This window comes from Coffea arabica, chromosome 10e, assembly GCF_036785885.1.
Source record: "Coffea arabica cultivar ET-39 chromosome 10e, Coffea Arabica ET-39 HiFi, whole genome shotgun sequence".
NCBI lineage: Eukaryota > Viridiplantae > Streptophyta > Magnoliopsida > Gentianales > Rubiaceae > Coffea > Coffea arabica.
In genome coordinates this window covers 43,387,256-43,407,462 of record NC_092328.1, presented here as the reverse complement: position 1 = coordinate 43,407,462, position 20,207 = coordinate 43,387,256, and the positions used below count along the sequence as shown (strand labels likewise).

The 20,207-nt window shown below is 35.7% G+C and overlaps 1 protein-coding gene across 1 annotated transcript; it reads left to right on the top strand.

The window, feature by feature from the left end:
- The first annotated feature begins 896 nt into the window (after positions 1–896).
- LOC113712594 (uncharacterized) lies at positions 897–3,523 on the top strand. Its single transcript, XM_027236077.2, has one exon. It carries the CDS (start codon positions 1,180–1,182, stop codon positions 3,367–3,369), a length of 2,190 nt encoding a protein of 729 aa, XP_027091878.2. The 5' UTR covers positions 897–1,179; the 3' UTR covers positions 3,370–3,523.
- The last annotated feature ends 16,684 nt before the right edge of the window (positions 3,524–20,207 follow it).

Genomic DNA, 20,207 nt, shown 5'->3' with positions numbered 1-20,207 from the left:
AACAGTTTTACTAAACAAAGTATGTCAGGGTTTTTTTTTTTTTTTTTTTTCCTTTTGTCATTTCTATTACAGTAGTAGTCACATGTCAATCACTTACACGTACAGCAGCCTGCATGGGCACATATAGTTAGTCATCTTTTATATATAGAAAAAAAGTGAAATATAAGAAAAGGAAAGGATTGAAACCTAACGAAAGAGAGCAACATTAAAATAGAGAGTTTTGCATGTAGCGACATATTTATTGCTTTGATTTTTTTTTATTCTTGTTCAAAATTTAGTCTCGAAATTTCTTCGGCAATAAAATTCTCAACTTGAAGCCAGTCTGCTTAGGCTTGGTTTTAGGATTGCGATGACTTATAAAGAAATACTTTTGACAGAAGTGCTCTTAGGTTATCAAACGTTGAGTTCCTTAAGTTATGAAAAATTAGTTATCAAATCCAAGTTGGGCTCCATAAGTTATAAAAATTAGTTACCAAACACTCTAAAATTATCTTTACTGCTTAAAAGCGCTTACCTTAACCAACTTTCATGCTCAATGCATTAATTCCTAAATTTGTGAATTTTTAAAAAATTTTAACAGGAAAATATTGGAATTCAAGAAGTGATGAGGGGAAGGGAATTCGAACTCAGAACCTTTAAATCCTAAGATTGTGAATTAATCGTACGGTTTTCTCCCCCATTGTTTCTTTCGATTTCCCAAAATAAAGAGTTCCAATTTGAAGTTAACACAAAATAGTAATTTCCTTTCAATTTTACTGTATCAAAAGGTAATTTTTCCAATTCCCAACACACATATATCAAGTGCATATTTTGATTTTTGAATTCAAATCGTACACATATACATGTATCCACTATGTTCAATTAAACATAATATAATCATCTGTCTTCATAAAAATTTTTGTCGTTCAAGTTGCTGAAATGCCCAATAGGACAACAATAGAGTACATGACACTTAACTTTCAAAAAAAAAAAAAATGTAAATGAGAAGGGGCTAGAAAAAGTAAAGAAGAATAGACAAAAAACATCGTACAAAGCATACAAACGTTATCCGGATAAAAATCGACCTTTTCTTTACTACTCACCACTCAATTTCACCCTGTCATCTCATTCTCCAATTATTCATAACTCCTTCAATCCTCAGATCTTACCTTTACTTGAAACACAATCAGGCAGAAGAATATGTCGAAACCCACAAATCCCTTCAACCTCTTTTGTTTCCTCTTCATTTTTCTTGCATTTTGGAGATTCCCTGTATTGGCGAACCACGACGGACCATACAGTCGCAGTAGCAGCATAGTCTTCACCACTCTTGGAAGAGCAAGCTATTGTTTTGATATCTATTCGCTTCCACTCTGGGTCGCACCCGCTAGCTCCAACGAACTTCAGCTGACTGATGGAGTTTCCGTTAATTTCAACGGCTATTTTCCCTCGCCCTCATCAGTCTCCATGCTCTTCGGAGCACCTGATCGGACCCCGGCTGATGTCTCTTCTCCTCCTCCTCCTCTCCATCTCGTCTATGTTACGGAAAGAAATGGTTCTTCGCATGTATTTCTGGACTCCCTTAATTATCGTGGACGCGAGCACACTGGATCGAGAGCAATCCTCGAGGAAGACCCATCTGAGTCAACTCGGAGCGAGCTGACTCGTTTTCAGTTCCCTCTGGTGGGTTTGGAGCAGTCCGATGGCCGGGTTTCGATGAAGGACAAGCCGACTTTGGTGGATGAGTATTTGATTTACGTGTCGACTCATGAGAACACGGGTGTGCCTCGGACGAGCTGGGCTGCTGTGTACTCGACCCACTTGAAGACCGGGTCGACTCGGAGATTGACGCCGTACGGGGTGGCGGATTTCAGTCCTGCAGTTTCGCCTTCCGGGGTTTGGACTGCGGTGGCGTCGTACGGGGAGAAGGGGTGGGATGGTGAAGTTGAGGACCTCGGTACGGATATTTATTTGTTCATGACTCGGGACGGGGCAAGCCGAGTCAAGGTGGTTGAACACGGTGGATGGCCGAGTTGGGCTGATGATTCAACTTTCTACTTCCACCGGAGGTGCGAGGATGGTTGGTGGAGCGTTTTTAAGGCTAGTATTCTGAAGAACCGAAAGCTCGGTGTTGACTCGGTGGTGACTGAGCGAGTCACCCCACCGGGTTTCCACGTGTTCACGCCTGCAGCTTCGACGTCTAATAAGAGCTTTATTGCTGTAGCAACAAGAAGACCCGACTCGGACTTTCGCCACATTGAGCTGTTCGACGTCGTTTCGAAACAATTCGTCGAATTGACCCGACCCATATCGCCCAACGTCCACCACTTGAACCCCTTCATCTCTCCGGACTCAAGTCGGGTCGGGTACCATAGATGCAGGGGGACAAGCAACGGGCAAGAGAGAACCAACCTGATACTCGAGAACCTTAAGAACCCGTTGTCTGAAAAAATCCCCCTTTTCCGATTTGATGGATCTTTCCCTTCATTTTCGCCCGACGGATCACGGATCGCCTTTGTAGATTTTCCGGGTGTTTATGTGGTAAATAGTGATGGGTCGGGTTTACGGAAGGTTTTCGAAAGAAATGCATTCTCAACCGCGTGGGATTGGAAAAGAAAAGGGGTGGTTTACACCAGCGCAGGGCAAGAATTTTCAAGTGAAAGTACCGATGTGGACATAGTCTCTATTAACGTTGATGATGAAAATCTTAGCTACAAACAATTGACCAGAGGAGGAAAAAATGATGCATTCCCATCCGCTTCGCCCGATGGAAAATGGGTTGCGTTCCGATCGGGTCGATCCGGGCACAAGAACTTGTATATAATGGATGCCTTGGAAGGAGAAGCGGGTGGGCTTTATAGGTTGACAGAGGGTCCGTGGTCCGATACGATGTGTAATTGGTCTCCGGATGGTGAGTGGATACTCTTTGCATCTGACCGAGAAAATCCGGGTTCGGGTAGTTTTGAACTGTTTATGGTGCATCCGAATGGAACGGGGCTCCACAAGTTGGTCCAGAGTGGCTCGGGCGGGCGGGCGAACCACCCGTGTTTCAGCCCGGATAGTAAGTATGTTGTGTTCACCTCAGACTATGCTGGAGTGTCAGCTGAGCCAATATCAAATCCTCATCACTATCAGCCATATGGTGAAATATTTGTGATCAAATCGGACGGTTCTGGGATACGCAGATTAACTCACAATTCATATGAAGATGGGACTCCTGCCTGGGGCCCCAAATACATGAAGCATGATGATGTTGAATGGCCTAATGGTGGAACGACATGTTCTTTCGAGGACTGTCACTGGCTCAATATCAGTCCTGACACTGACAATGTTGCCAAATGTTCAAGCCTGTACTCTGCACCTGTTAAACCTCAGTGTTATACTAATTGAGTGGACAAAAACTGCTTGTCTTGTAACCATGCACTTACCACTTGTTCTAGAAAATCTAGTCAGTTTATGATGAGTACAATGATGTAAATGTTGTGATGAACTGCAATCACGCACTTCATGTAAATGATGAGTACAATAACGAACTTTATGTGAATGTTGTGAACTGCCCCTAACAAACAAATTTTTGGCTTTATGAGTTATGGACGTTTGTATGGGTTAGGGAAGTTTGTACTAAAAAGATGCCAAATATGGTGCCATCTATATTTCTTATCTAACCAACCAAATCTGATAAGTAGTTGGCTATCAAGAGAATTTTAAAATTCTTGGTTTGTATTCTAAAAAATTTAGGCTTTTCTGTGGAATGAAAAAAAATTGTTGAAAAATTGTGTTGTGGAATGCAAAATTTTAAAATTTCCATTCAAGCTTTCTTGGAAAAGTTTGCCAATGGTGTGGAGTCATATAATATTAAAGAAAACCAAAAAAAAAAAAAATTGTGTTGTGGAATGATAAAAATTTAAAATCCCCAAAACTTCTACGCTAGTTTTCCATCATCTTTCTTTTTTCCTTTAAATCATAAATAGATTAGTCTTCGATAATTTTTGCTTATTTTGCAACTTTCATAAGATTCTCACGCATAAATAAGATGCAACTTAGTGTTTTTATGCCATAATAGTACCTTACTTTATATTTTGTTTGGATTCTAAATTATTTGGAAAAAAAAATTAGTATTCTCTAAACACATTTTTCACTACACTTTTACTTTTTTATCCCATATAAATTTATAAAACTGTGCTATAGTAAAAAAAATTATCAAATAATCTTCATTCCAAATGCACTAATTAATTAATTTTACATCACTAAGGTTTTCTTAGGTGTTGAGATAAACACATTAAATTGTTTAGATTTTTTTTTGCAGATTTTCTAAATTTTTTTATTATTTTAAGGTCGAATACATGGTGTAATTGTATTCAAATGGATCTAACTATTATTGAAAATTAATCATTTATTAGGTTACAATTGTCATATGCGTTAAAAAATTAGTTAGGTGTATTTTGGTCAGGGAAGAGGGAGGGATAAAGTGTGATTAACTTGAAAAACTCAAATTTTCCATTTTCTTATTGACAAAAAAGGATAACGCTCTATTTTTTAGTTAGTAAACAAATTTACTAAATTGCAATCTAACTTATATACAAAGCAACAGTTTCTTTAAGGGAAAATTTTCAATCACCATATATGATACTAAAATTCAATAATTGTCATGCTAAATATGCCCATTCAATTTAGTTTTAAGTTTACACAGGGGCCTTTTCTTTTCCACAATCTTCAACATAATAACTTCTCTAAAAAAAAAGATAGATCGAGAACAAATATACTTATTTTGATAAATGATTTTTCTAATAGGTTTCTAGTACCTTCATTAGTGCACCTAATATACAGTAAATTTACTAATACATGCGCTCATATTTATTGCACTCTTGACATTTAAATATTTTTCTAAATTAATAAATTCTTACCAAGAAATTAATGTTTGAAACTCACTGAATACATATTAGTCAAATCCTTTGATAAAAAAGCACATATACTAAGGTGTGCTGAAAAATTAGCACGCTTCCAGTTGACATGGCAGTGGTGAACCTTTATCCTCACTATTTAGTTTTTTTCTTAATAAGTGTGAGATTTTGAAAACTTTCTACATACGATCCCTTCTATTGTATCACCTAACACAATCCTCTATCACTATTTAGTTTGGTTTGTCAAGTCGTTTAGTTACTTTGTTTGTGTGTAGACATAAGATAAATATTAGAGAAAATGGTCAAATAAATTATATGTGTTTATAAGCAAAATTAACCAAAAAAAAAAAAACGTTTATAAACAAGACGTGATCAAGGGCCCTTTCGTGGTTTGATGCGTTAACGAACAGGACTTAGGATTGTTGCTGGATAATTACACTGAAACCTCCCTTAAGATTTCTGACTATTTCACTGGCTTCCCTCTGGATTTCGAAAATTACACTAATCTACCTTGAGATTAATTATCTCATAACATTAGGCCCAATCGATAATTAAAAAGTAATATTATGAGAGAAAAAATAACATGATTCCATCATTGTCCCTCATCTATTACATTATTTAATTAATTTAATACCAACCCACATGTTAAAGAAAAATGCTAAAATTTTTTGTTTATCATTAGAAATCAAATCACCTATAGCATCAAAAAATAGTATACTATTTTATATTTTTCACTTAATACAAGTTTCAAATTACTCTTTTCAGTTACGTACCCATTGTTAAACATGATCAACAATAAATAATCAAAAAAATTGTAACTAAAATATTACATAGAATAAATTTTAATATTATAAATATTCTTGTCAATATATTAAGGTTAGTTGTTGAGATTTTTATGGTATTAAAATTTGCTCTTTCTAATATCTTGGTAATAGTTTTTTTATTATTTGTTGTTGATAATGTTTGACAATAGGTTTGTAATTGAAAAGAGTAATTTGGATATTATATTAAGTGAAAAATGTAGAATGATATACTATTTTTAATGTCATATGTGATTTAATTCCTAATGTTAAACAGTAAATTCTAATGTTTTCTTTAACATTTTTGCTAGTATTAAATTAATTAAAAATTTAGTAGATGATGGGTAATGGTAGAATCATATTATTATCTCTATCCTAATATCACTTTTTGATCATTGATTAGATCTAGATTTTATAAGATAATAAATCTCAAGGGAGATTAGTGTAATTTTAAAACTTGAAGGGAGGCCAGTGAAATTGTCAGAAACTTCAGGGGAGATTTCTGAAACTATCCCTATTTTTTAAGATAAATTGGGAAATAAGAAAAGGAATTAATAGTTTCCTTGGTTCATGATGTGGCTTTTACTTGTCTCAGCAGTTGCTTGATATTCGTTTTTGTTTCAACTTTTTTGATCATTCTTTCTGATGGTAGATGGCTACTATACCACATACATAAAAGGTATTTTTTTTCCTGGCAGAAAAGAATATGAATATAATTGCTGGTGTATGATTTGTTTGATCAAATGTATAAAAGGTTCCCATTGGCATGCGCGTATGCATATGACATTGCCAATATTTTGCAAGAAAACGAACAAATTTTTGGCCCATGCAATCAAATCTCAGGATTTCCATGCCTAACCTTCCATGATATAATGGTGGGTTTTCATATACAAAAGAATTTTGTTTTTTCATTTTACTGTTGACAACCTCAATTACTTCAGTTGCTGCTAATCTAGGACACAAATGGCTTCATCATTGTTGTTTTCCTTCATAAAATTTTAGATCTCCTTTGCTATATTTACCCAAAGTATGAGAAAAACTTGATACTGGTGTTTGCTGGTTTGATGATTTGACAATATAGGTGGATTTGTTTGAATATGCCAACATAGATGATCACCTTGATTTGGTAAGCTTGAAATTCACACTATGATACTATCACATTGTGTTCACCTCCTAGTTCTCCTCCTCAATGTGAAACTGAACAAGTTGTTTCATAGGATGACAATAAATATTGGAAAGGAAACGAGAATATGTTGGAGCATAAACAAAGGAAGGAAGATACTTAGAACTTATTCTATGTTGGGCGAACCACCTTATTCATAATTTCATTTTTTAAAACAAAATTTTGATCATTGATGATAGAATTGTGTCGCGCTCCATTTTTAAATGAAAAATAAATAATTACGAGTTTAGAAAAAATGAATTTTGGTCAATTCTTGAGTGAAAATGGGAGTTTGATTTTTAGAAAATAAATAAAGAAAATTAGCCTAAATGGGACTTAAGAGTGCGACGATTTTGACCCAAAAATAATAGTTTAAAAAGGGATTTTAATAAAAATTAGGAGTCGCCACTTGGTATTGAGTTAAGGTGTACCAAGTCACCTAAAATGAATTTTGAATAAAAAAAAGTAGAAAAACTCATTTTAAACAACTCCAAATCAGAGAAAATCAGAGAAAAGTGTTCGAGAGTCACATTTGAAGAAAGAGAATGCAAGGATGAAATCCGAGGCACCCTTCCAACCTAGCCAAGGCTAGTTGCGTGATTTAATCAAAGATTTTCTTATTTTTAACCTAAAATTTATCACATTTGGACGTATTATATGAATGCAAACCCTAGACCTAATGTATCGGGGTCAACATGTCTCTTCGAATTTTGATTAGCGCAAATCGCATTAATTACGATAGCCAAAAGTAATTATTTGAAGAGGTCACGAATGTGCAAAAATATGAGACTCTAAGAAAAGAAAAAAAAAATAATATACAAATATACATGATCTAAAGGAATGCATCATAACGGGTGCGGGAAGCTAAGATTTGTGACTTCAATTTTCCCTTTTATAGAGGGAATACGAGCGTGCTAAAGTTAGAAAGCCAAACTCGTCCATATCCGATATTCGAGGGGTATTTCTCCTATCTAATCATGCAAATGTACTAATCTAGTTCTAATTCTTAAGTAGAATGCAAGGCTAATGTCATGTCTCACACGTAGGGGGTAAGGGATATACATATAAGGGGAACATGGGATAAGGGATATACATATAGGGGGAATAAGGGATAAGAGATGTACATATAAGGAAAATGTCATGCAAAATGATAAAAATCCTAAAAGATAGAAAATATGCATGAAAATGTAATGATTTATCACACAAACATGATCTAGCGCGTGGATGGTCCATAAGGGTCTAGTGTTGGGTTAACCCATGTCTATATTTTCTCACTAGCATTGGACTAATGAGAGATCAAAAAAAGGAATCACGACTAGCGTTGGACTAGTGTGGAATAGGGAAAAGGGGCCACAACTAGCGTTGAACTAGTGTGGTGACGTCACACATTGATTCTAACTAAATTAAAACTTAATAAAGCAAGGAAACACATAAGATCACATAAACGCATAACACATAATCATGATATCTAGATGCAAGGCCCTAAGAAAGCGGATAACACGTAACACATAAGCATGCAAAAACACACAAGACAAATAAAGCAAATAAAGCCCTAACTATTACACTTGGGACCTTAACTACAATCTAAGAGGGGAGGAATAAAATAATAAAATAGATAGCTAACTATCACACATTTTATTTAAATACATATCTTGAGCCCCCAAACTATTACACTTTGGCATTTAAATGCCTTTCAAATAATCGAAATTGAACGAAATAAAAACAAATAAAATGAATAAATAAATAAATGAAATGAAAACATTTAAAAGGCATGCAATTACGCACATAAGATTACATAGGAGCACATAGGATTAAATAAAATCAAAATAAGGGATAGAGTGTACCTCCCTTGAATTGGTGACCTAATGAAGTGAAATTACTTATTTACTCTCCAAAACAATGAAAAGATCAAGGCATCACTTTAATTAACAAATAATCACAAGAAATGAAAATAAACATGAGAATGAATCAATCAAAGCATTCAAAATAAAAGTAAACAACCCCTAGTCAACAAATTAAAACAAACAAGGATTCAATTGAAAGAACTAAAAAAGGTTTAGGGGTCAAATCACTATTATTGCAAATATTAGGGGTCTAAATTAAAACAAAATAAAATTAATGGCTTAATATGAAACCTACCAAAATCAAATGCTAAAATTCCCAAAAATGAATGAAAAAACCATTTGTTATAATTAAACAACAAAAATACCTATAATTCCTAATTATTTACTAAACACCAACTCAAAACTATAAATCTATCAAACAATTATTAAACCTTCAAAATTTCATCCCAAAACTCGTGAATATTCTGTCCAAGAATCAAATTAAAGCATGCCAAAGGAGAACAACATGTTGAAGGGGTAAAATTGATTAGTTTTTTCAATTTATTTGGTCATAGTAGAATAAAGGGAAACTTTAAGGGTTAAAATGTAATGTCTCTGAAGTTTCCATGCAAACTCCATGCAAGCTATGAAGAAAATGAGCTTCTGCAACTTTTCTTATGCTTTTAAACCTCAGCAACCTCACGCGGCAGATTTTCACAAACATCTCAAATCAAAACCCAACCTCAAGTTCTTATTCTAGGGAACAGACTCCTAGCAGAATCACTAAAACATCAACAAGACTTCCTCATTTTAGTTGAAGACAATAGATTTCGGGAAACAAAAGAAAGAAATGAAAAGATAGATACAATACTGCAAACTTGCTCAACTAAAGGAAATCTAATGTTAGACAAATCATTCACATGCAAAGCCATGAGCAAAGTGCAAATTTTTTTTGGAAAATTCCATACAAAGTCACGAGGAAACTTTCTTTTTCAGCAACAATGTTTCTGCAATTCTGATGCAGAAATCCCATGCGAAACTTCAAACAAAACCAGCTAACCTATCACCCAAACACCCCTTAACAACTGAACACTTCAATTAACAAATGAACCCAGTATTGATTACAAAACTTGGATTGAGGGCATGACAAAAAGCAAGGGAAAGAACAAGGAAACTTTAAAGAGGGGGAAGCTATACGCATTCAAAATAGATACTATACCCAGAGCTATTGCCTATGAACACAAACTTCAGCAAATCACATCTTGCGGCCAAACAATGTTTCAAACAGAGCTGGAGTAAATAATGTTTCAAAGTTGCAAAACAATGTCAATGTCGCGGCCTGCCGTTATACCACATCTAACTGCAAGTTATTCATGATAACACATTCTAAAACCAGCAAACTAGAAGTTCATGCCAACCAAGACTTCTTGTGACTAAGCAACGCATCATTTACCACATGCTGCAACAAAGCTGAGAGCTTCAACCCTGTTGTAGCAACTCTCGGCCTCTCATAAGCATTCTAACATGCTCAAACAAGAAATGACTCGTTGTATCCAGGCCACGAAGTTTTCTTAACCATTCTTATGCGGTTTTGATTTTTCTTATTCAGCCTAAAAGTGTTCATGCAAAATGACTCAAACTCAACCTATTAATTTACCAACTGAAACCAAGTGCAATGATCTTCAACCCATTGTTACCATTACCCTAAGAATACAACTACCTATTTCCAACAGATTCGAAAGTGCAACAGGTATGAAAAGTGCAGCAAAGATGCCAAGGAAGAAGCTTGCGGTGAGCATGCACATGATATACCAATCGAATAACAAGCCAACCACAAACTTCAAGCAAACTAAAAACATGGAAATCTGGAAGAATTGCTGCAATTTCATTGGGTTTTTTAAACATAACAGGTCCATCAAAACAAGGAGGAACCCAGCGTATACACTGCTATTGTCATACCATGAAACGGGGGGAGTGAAGACATGGTTTGGGACGAAACTCATGCAGACGTCGTTCTTATTTTCACAACAAAAGACCCCAAAACATCAGACGGGTTCCTACATAGATTCTAAGAACAAAGTGATGACAGATAGGAAACCTCAGACACTGCTATACCTAAGAATGCAAGTAAACAAGAAAAAGGGAACAACTTTGGACTGTAAAACGCAAACCAAAACGCAAAGAAACCACAACTCGTTTGCAACCCAGCAAGCTTCTTCACCAAAGACAGAAATCACATCTCAACTTAAACGCATAAATACCAGGGAAAGGTTAGAAATTTTACCGAAAGAAAGGAGAAAAAATGTCAGCAGATAAACTTGCCACCAAACCAGTGCCTTTTCAGCACTGTTTCCTCTCTTGGCCTCTTCCTTCACTCAGTTTCTCTCTTTATCTTCCCCTCCAAAACCCTTGGTTTCTTCCTCACTTCCTCCTCGGCCGTAGCCTTTCTTTTTCTCCAGCCGAACCCCTCTTCTCCACCGCCAAGTCTTTGCTTTTTGTTTTCCTTGCTTGTTCCAGCTCTCCATTTTTTCCTCTCAATCTCCTTGCTGCTTCTAGATTCCCCCATCTTGGTTTTTCTTTCCCTTCTTGTCCCCCCCATAGGATTTTTCTTCCCTTCCTCCTTGCTGCCCGAGACCCTTTTTCCCCTGTTTTCTTTTTTTTTGTGTTCAGCCTTTTCTTTTCTTGCTCTCCATTTCTTCCTCTCTTCCCGTAGCCTTCCTTCAACCCTAGCCGCCAAACCCCCTTTTCTTCCCTTCTAACTCCTTACCCGAAGCCCTTTCTTTTCTTTCTCTCCTGGCCTTGTAGTTTTTTCTAGTTTTCCTCACTCTCCTTCTTTTGTTTTTCTTCCTTTCTCCCTCGCAAACCTCCGTTCTTTCTATCCCATAAACTCTTTTTTTTTTCTGTTTTCCCAGCCCCCGAAGCTCCTGGTTTTCTCCTTAGTTTCTGGTTTTGCCTTTGTTGCTTTCTAGTCGTCACCTTCCATCCCCTATCTCCTCCTTCCGTGGCTCTTTTTGAGGCTATTTATATGAGATAAGGGTTATCAAACCTTCATCTCAATAGTCCTCCTAAAATCTGTTTTTCTGAAAATCTTAGAGCCCTTAGATGATTCTTGCCACACAAGAAATTAGGGTTTCTGGATTAATGCCAAATGGCTTGTACTAGAGTGATCCAAGGGAGCCAAAAAAACGAGTGGAAAAAGAGCTGGAAATTTGCAACTGTATTTTGATACTGTAGCTTCGTTCGGCTCGTACAATGAAAAAGAAGCAGCGCGCGTGCAATCCTTTTTTTATTATTATTTTTGTCTTTTTTTTCTTCAAATATCAATTTAGGTAAACAAACAAAGTTAAAAAAACAACTTAAAGCAAATTGAAAATTTTCAAATGTCAATTATATATTTTTCTATTTTTCAAATTGAATCTAAGAGAATTAAAACAACATTTTTGTGAAAATTTTCTTTTTTTTTCAGAAATTTAATACAAAATATCTCAAAAATAAAATAATAAACCCAATAAAAAATGTAAAAATAAAACTATCACTTAATAAAAATGAAATAAGATAAAAAATAAAACTAATAATAAATTAAATAAATGAAATTTTTTGGTGTCTACAGCTTGCCCATCTTTGTCTGAGTTTCGAAGAGATTCGAGACAATGACGTAGACACCAAATACTTACTTGTATTATTCATATGGTGAACTAAATCAAATAACCCAAAGTAATTAGCTCAAAATGCTCCAAAATAAAAGATCGTAAGTGGGATAAAATCCAAATCTAGCGGAAGTAGTAAAACACGTTAGTGGGATGGATCCAATACTAACAGTGATCAAAAAATATGTTAGTGAGATAAATTCGATGCTAACGGTGGAGGAAAAACACAACACACGTTAGTGAGATAAACTCGATACTAACAGTGATAGCAAAACACACGTTAGTGAGATAAATTCGATGCTAACGGTGATAGCAAAACACAACACACATTAGTGAGATGAACTCGATGCTAACGGTGATAGAAAAATACGTTAGTGGGTTGGACCCAATGCTAACGGTGATAGAAAAACAGTTAGTGGGTTGGACCCGATGCTAACGGTGATAGAAGCCACGTTAGTGGGTTAAACCCGATGCTAATGGAGATAAAAGACACATTAGTGGGTTGGACCCGATACTAACGGATATAAAAAATACGTTAATGGATTGGACCCGATACTAACGGTTATAGAAAAACGCGTTAGTGAGAGAAACTCGATGCTAACAGTGATAGAAAAATACATTAGTGCATGAAAAAATTCTTAAATACTTACCTGAATAATCTTTTCAAAAATTGCCCCAGTTTGAATCAATTTTTGTACAGCCAATCATTTGCTTTGCATTATGGTATTATTGTTCCTCCTTAAGGCCTTGATTCGTATTTCCTCTGCCATTTGAACCCTGAATGTTTAATTGTTGTGCGACATTCCATGACTTTATTACAAAAATAATTTTTTCCAGTTTTACTATGTGAAACAATCAAAATAATGCCACCACTATTCGATCCGTCCGGCTTTCGAGAAATATGTAAACATGAATATTTTGATATTTTTTCCTCGATGCTACAAAACCTGACCTTGCACCACAAATTACCTCCTGGTTGCCTTAATTTCCAATACATATGCACCTTTCGATAAATTGATAAAATTGTCATTTGATAAAATCCAATGAAACAAATGAAACTATGCAACACCCAAAGAATTTTTTTTATACAAAAATGTCAAACACCAAAGTAATGCAAAAAATAACCATCGACTTGTATTGACAGAAAAAGATGACTTTAGAGAAATGAATCACAAATCCAGCAATCTATGTTGATGACAAAAATACTTTAACCTCTAACAAAGTGCTCCGTTTGACCCTTTGGATATCGTTCCTCCGGAGTTCAATGTCGGCAACAGAACCACAGCTGTGAAGAAAAACTCAATTGAATTGAGTCACCAGCCATTCCAATCCAAGCTCACTTTTCAACATAAAATCTTACCTTAGCATCCTTTCGGGTTTTCACTAAGATTACTCCCACTCTTTTTTTAATTTTTTTCCTTTTTCTTTCTCTTTTTCCCCTATTTTCCTTCTTAATTTTCTTTTTTTCTTTCTCCTTTTCTCTTTTAAAGGCGTCTTTGCGGGTTTTCACATGATGAGCAGTTTCAACCTCACACCTAATCAATTCAGAAATACATCTAAAAAATTTTCTGGCATCAGTATATGAACATCATTTGCTAATTAATTTAGAAAATTTCTTGACAGAGGTATTACAAAGAACAGAAATCAGGACTTTCGACTTTTGTAATGGGGTGCGGTGGGGTGTTTAGAAAAGTTAAGACTTGAAGGTGGATTTCAAAAGTGGTTTAAATGATCGGAGATCGCGTTATTGCGCCAACCCTATTTTAGGGTTAAATCAAAACTTGTCCCAATTTATTCTCAACTAAGACTCTCTTTTCTTTCATTTTTCTCTCCTTTTTTTTGGCCTTCCTTCATTCTATTCATCTCTTGAACGTTTTTAAAATTTGTCCCAATTTATTTTTAACTGAGATTTTCTTTTGTTCATTTTCTTTTCTTTCGGCCTTCTTTCAAAAATTAAATTTGCCCCAGTGTGAAATTTTTTCTCTTTTCTTTTTCACAGCTAAATTTGCCCTAATGTGGGGTTTGCGAGTCTCAGGGGTTGCCAAACAAAATGATCATTCTGAAGGTTTAAAAAAGGTAAGTAGGGATAGAGTGTTTGATTAGAAAATAAGAGGGTCTGACTTTTATTCCGTTCCTTACATTAACTCTGAAAGGAAACTTTCATTAATGCGAAATTTCTTACATGTATTTGAATTTATTGATTGAAAAAGACTCATGTTCATTCATATCTATGAAACATAAGTGATCCGCCGGACAATACTCTTCCTTTTTTCTTTTTTTTTTCGACAACAAACCCTTTCCAATCTTGCACCGAAAACAGTTGCCTCAACATTTTATCTCTTTTCCGAGTAGTCAAGCTGTCTCTTTTTCGAGTAGCCACGATTTGACCCTTTTATTGTAAGCACAGGCCTCTCCTTTTGACTGCTTTTGGTTGCTTCTCACCAAATAAAGATTATTATTCTTGACACTACTTTCCATCAGCCTCCTTTTTCTGCTTTTTATTCAAATGATCACTAATTTTATTTCCTTCATCTTGATTTTTCTGCACTTGCTTTTTCCTTCATCTTGATCCCCATTCGATCTGAGTTCCTCCTTCGAATCTCTTTGAAGTATGTTCGGATACCTCTTCGCTATTCCTACATTTATGCGGTATCGAAATTACAGCCATTAAAATTCGGAATGGTAATATCCAAAGGGTCAGCGGGTTTTATTTTGGGCCATCTGAAAAGAATGTGTAAGTCACAGTACATATAAAACTGTACATTTTATTGCATTTTAAGAAAAAAAAATCAAACTTAATATCATGTTATTTGCTAAACGAAACATGTCTTTAAAAGCCAGTTGATTGAAAACTATTTACAAAAAATATAGTTAAACAAAAGACACACGCATGAATGATTTTTCATTGGCTTTAATCAAAATATTTCCCCAAATTCATCGAAACTTCCCTTCAAGAGGGCGAAATCTCACTAGTTTGGCCCCTTCCAGGATTTTCAAATTTCTTCATTGGAGGTAAATGCCGTGATGGTGTCCTTGTGTTCAGGAAAAGGATTGGTGCTTGTGCTCGGTCCTTGTTCTTCCCTTTTCATTAACACTATATCTCCTGCTTCGATCATGTCCTAAATTTTATACTTTAATACCTAGCAGTTACCGGTCGAGTGATCGGGCGTTCCAGAATGGTAGGCACAAGCGGTTTGAGGGTCGAACCCAACAGAGAAACCTCGACGAGGGTAATTTGGAGGAGGTATGTCATCAATTTTATCGATGGCCTTGAGCTGTTCGTTCCGTTGGTCAATGGGCTTGCCTAAATTGGTAAAAGTTCGAGATCGGTTGGGGTTTCGTATTTTATTGGTTTGAGGATGGTTATAGGTCTGTTTGTTTGGTGGAGCAGATCTGGGGTTATAAGATAGACGAGGTCGAATTTGAGGGTTGATTTGAGATATTAGGAAGGACATTGTAGGTGGGCTTGCATAATTTGGTCCAGGGCGAGAGTGATTGACAGTAGTATAGCAAACAGGGCTTGGGTTTAGGTAGCGAGATGAATATGTGTGGTAACGTTGGAATCTGAGTCTTGAAGGCAGTCCTTGGTCCCTCACAAAAATAGTTTTCTCTTCTTTCTTCTTGAGTTGAGATTCCCTTCTGTTATTATTCTGACCTTGCAAGGAGTCCAACTGTGATTTTAAAGCCGATACATTGACGATTTTTTCTGTTTTGATATATTTGTCATACTCCTTTAACTTATTGATAATTGCTGCAAATGAATACCCGGTCATGCGAAAAATCTCCTCAAAATATGGTGGGTCGTGAGTTTTAATGAAAGTACGGACAATTTCCTCTTCGGTCATCGGGGTTCCACCTTAACTGTCAGTTTTCGCCATCGCTTGGCATATGTCTTGTGATCCTCAGATGGCTTTCTTTTAGTCCCTTCTAGTGTGGTCCTTATCGGAGCAAACTCGCAATTGTATTCGTATTGCCTTGCAAAAGCGATTGATAAATCCAGCCATGTCCTCATATCCTCAAGCTTTAAATTGAAATACCAATCCAGTGTGTCACCTTCTAAACTTTCAGGAAACCACCGAACGGGTAGGTTTTCGTCATCTATCGGCTTTCCTAATTTATTTGCAAACTTTCGGATATGCGTCTTAGGGTTATCCGTTCCGTCATACTTGCTAAACTTGGATGCTTTAAAACTCACAGGCAGTTGGATATCAGAAAAAGGCACAACTCGTTATAATCCAAACCGCCTTGTTTGCCCAAACGTTGGCTCTTCCTCATGAATTCGTCAAATCAGTTCAACCTCTTTAACAGATTCTTGTCGATTGGTGCAGAGGATTCCCCAATTTCAATTTTTCCTTGGGTAGCAGTGTCTAATGTTAATGGTTCAGCGGTGAAATAGTAATATGGTATTTGAAATTCAAGTAGCATGTTCAGATTGGCAGGTGCGTAATTTAGAAGAATTTAAGGGTGAGAATGATTGATTTGAATGTTGGGTGCGTAAGTATGTAGTAGGCCATGAGTGGGATAAGTGAAAATTTCCTCAGGTGGATTTGCAACGTGCGAAACCAATGAGGTTTGAGTATAGGGCAAAAATATTGATTGTGGTTCAGTTTGGTTAGAGGTAGGGGCTCATGTTGGACACTGTTGCTACCAGTGACTAACTGATCAATTATGCGTCGTTGTGCGGTCATTTCCATACTTAGTTCATTGAATCTGTTTAGCACTTCGCTCAGCTGAACTCCCAGATTTGCCAAGTCGGCTGATGGCGTCGTTGCAGGCCTATCGGATGATTCAGAATGTGTATTCATGTTTACGCGATTTCTCAAAACTCGGCTGCGAGATTGTGTGATGATGGGGTTTCTTCTTGTAGTTATATTTGAAAAACACCTGATATTTTAGAAAACCCTAGATGCGGTCATTTCCATACTTAGTTCATTGAATCTGTTTAGCACTTCGCTCAGCTGAACTCCTAGATTTGTCAAGTCGGCTGATGGCGTCGTTGCAGGCTTATTGGATGATTCAGAATGTGTACTCATGTTTATGCGATTTCTCAAAACTCGGCTGCGAGATCGTGTGATGATGGGATTTCTTCTTGTAGTTATATTTGAAAAACACCTGATATTTTAGAAAACCCTATTTAGCATCCATCTCTTGACTGGCTTTTGGCAAAGCAAGAAAAGAAAGAAAAAGAAAAGACACGAGTTAGTAAGAATTAAAGTAATTCGGTTGCATATTCTATTGGGGGACCCTTTTTACGCCAAAGGTTGGCCTAGCAAGAAAATGCAATCCTTCAGGGTAGGTACTATACAATATCTGATGAATCCGATCAACTTATTGCTATTCGATTGGAAGGTAATTTGAAAATTTTGGTCAATTGAACGACGAGAGATTTCTAGCCTGATAGAACAAGGGTAAAGTCCGAATGGATTGATACAAGAATTTGTAAAAACACACCGATTTGACCTTGAAGAACTTTCTATTGAAGAGATTGAAATTTATTGATAAATTTTCTCAGTAAAGCATGGATCGAAACCCCAACCGATCAGATGGCTGGATGCAATAGATGGTTTTCTCAAAATCGATTAGGTTTTTCAATTTGAAATTTGACATTGAAACCCTAATTGGTCAAATGGATTGAATGAAATTGATGATTTACTAAAATTGACTAGATCACCCTAAAAAGGTGTAAACTGGTCAAATGAATTGAATGAAATTGATGACTTATTGAAAATTGATCGGATCACCCTAAAATGGGTGAACTCGTCAAATGAATTGAATGAAATTGATAATTTACTAAAATTGACCAGATTATCTTAAAAATGGGTCAACTGATCAAATGAATTGAATGAAATGGATAGTTTATCCAAAAAATCGACTCAATCATCCTAGATGCTAATAAACTCGCAAGAATGGGATAGATGGAATTGATGGTTTATTTGAAAATTGACTCGATTGCCCTAAAAATGAATGAATGGATTGAGTTAATGATTTATTAAAAAATGACTAAATTGTTCTAAAAGTGAATGAATTGATCAAATAGATAGAATGAATGAATTGATGAATAAATTGGTCAAATGGATTAAATAATTGGTTCAATAGATTGAATGAAATTGATGATTTATTCAACATTCATTACGATACATTAGTCTATAAGTTTTCTAAAATCAAGATTTGGCCTCGATTCATTTATTGTCTCAATAATAAAGAGTCATTCATGAATTTATTCAATTTAAGGTCCTTTATGCAAATGATTTTACCAATTTGATAAAATGGGCCAAAAAAATGAGTATTAGAAACTCATATTCTAATATACAAAAGATCGTTCTATGAAAATAATCGGATCTATCTTATCTTGTGCACTACCCCTCCGGATATTGCAAAAAATATAGACGTGCAAGTCTCATTGGTTACATATCCGAGACACAAGGTGGTTTATTCCTATCGTGGGATCCCCTACATGGCATTCCCTCTATGGTTGATGCATGATGCCAATTTATCAAAGCAATTAAATAGGCAATTTGAAATGAAACATGACCTAAATAGACCCTTTGTATGCCAGGGTAGGTCTAAAATGATGTGCAATTATTAATCTACAAATGTAATACATCGAAATTTTAAACGTGCAATGGCCTATCTAAAAGGGTAGGTTCTAAAAGAAGATCATGCCAGATCTCTTATTTTCTAGCGTTTGTGAATGCAAAAGATAAGAAAACAAGGAAATGTTAGTTCAACATATAACACATTGTGGCAATTAAATGGTATAAAAAGCAAAAAGAGAATAAGGAAAAAGGGATGAATCCCTCCACTCATGCTTAGTGTTTCTAGTTGGGTAAGGTTGACTCTATTTTAGGGTATTTCTAATATGGATGCATGAGGTTTGGCTTACTAATGCATCTAGACTCGATCAGTCTTCAGACTCCTAAGCCTTCAGACTGAAAGGCGAAGGGTCATCAATCCCAGGACCTTTAACCAGTGGCTTGAGTGATCCCTTAGGCATCGCTATGGGCGCAGAACATACCATCCGTCTACCTAAGAAAATCGATCCTAATTCTACAAGGAAGTGTGGGAAATGGGAAATGCCCACGAAAAAGAAAAATAGGGGAAAAAGTAATGTATACACGTATGAAGTGCTTTTCTTTTGAGAGGAGACATTATAATACCATTAAAGGCGGGTGAAGATTTTAGGGTGACTACCCCCACTCCCAAAATGCAATCGCAATACACAAATACAAATAAATGAAAGTAAACAAACAAACAATGATCGCATACACGGATTTTGAGACGATTGCATGTGTGAAAATGCAAAAATCCTAAAAAAAAAGGAAAAAGGAAAAGGAAAAGAAAAATGCAATCTAAAACCTCCAAATGTGATATACAAGAAGGTTAGAAAAAGAAAAGGTTTGGCTAAATAAATTGCTCGGACTCTCTAATTCCCCAGTGGAGTCGCCAAACTGTCGCACCCCATTTTTAAATGAAAAATAAATAATTACGAGTTTAGAAAAAATGAATTTTGGTCAATTTTTGAGTGAAAATGGGAGTTTATTTTTAGAAAATAAATAAAGAAAATGGGCCTAAATGGGGCTTAAAAGTACGACGATTTTGATCCAAAAATAATAGTTAAAAAAAATTTTAATAAAAATTAGGAGTCGCCACTTGGTATTGAGTTAAGGTGTACCAAGTCATCTAAAATGAATTTTGAATAAAAAAAAGTAGAAAAACCCTTTTTAAACTACTCCAAATCTTCATAAATTATAGAAAAGTGTTCGGGAGTCACATTTGAACAAAGAGAAGGCAAGCATAAAATCCAAAACACCCTTCCAACCTAACCAAGTTTAGTTGCGTGATTTAGTCAAAGATTTTCTTATTTTTAATCTAAAATTTATCACATTTGGACGTAC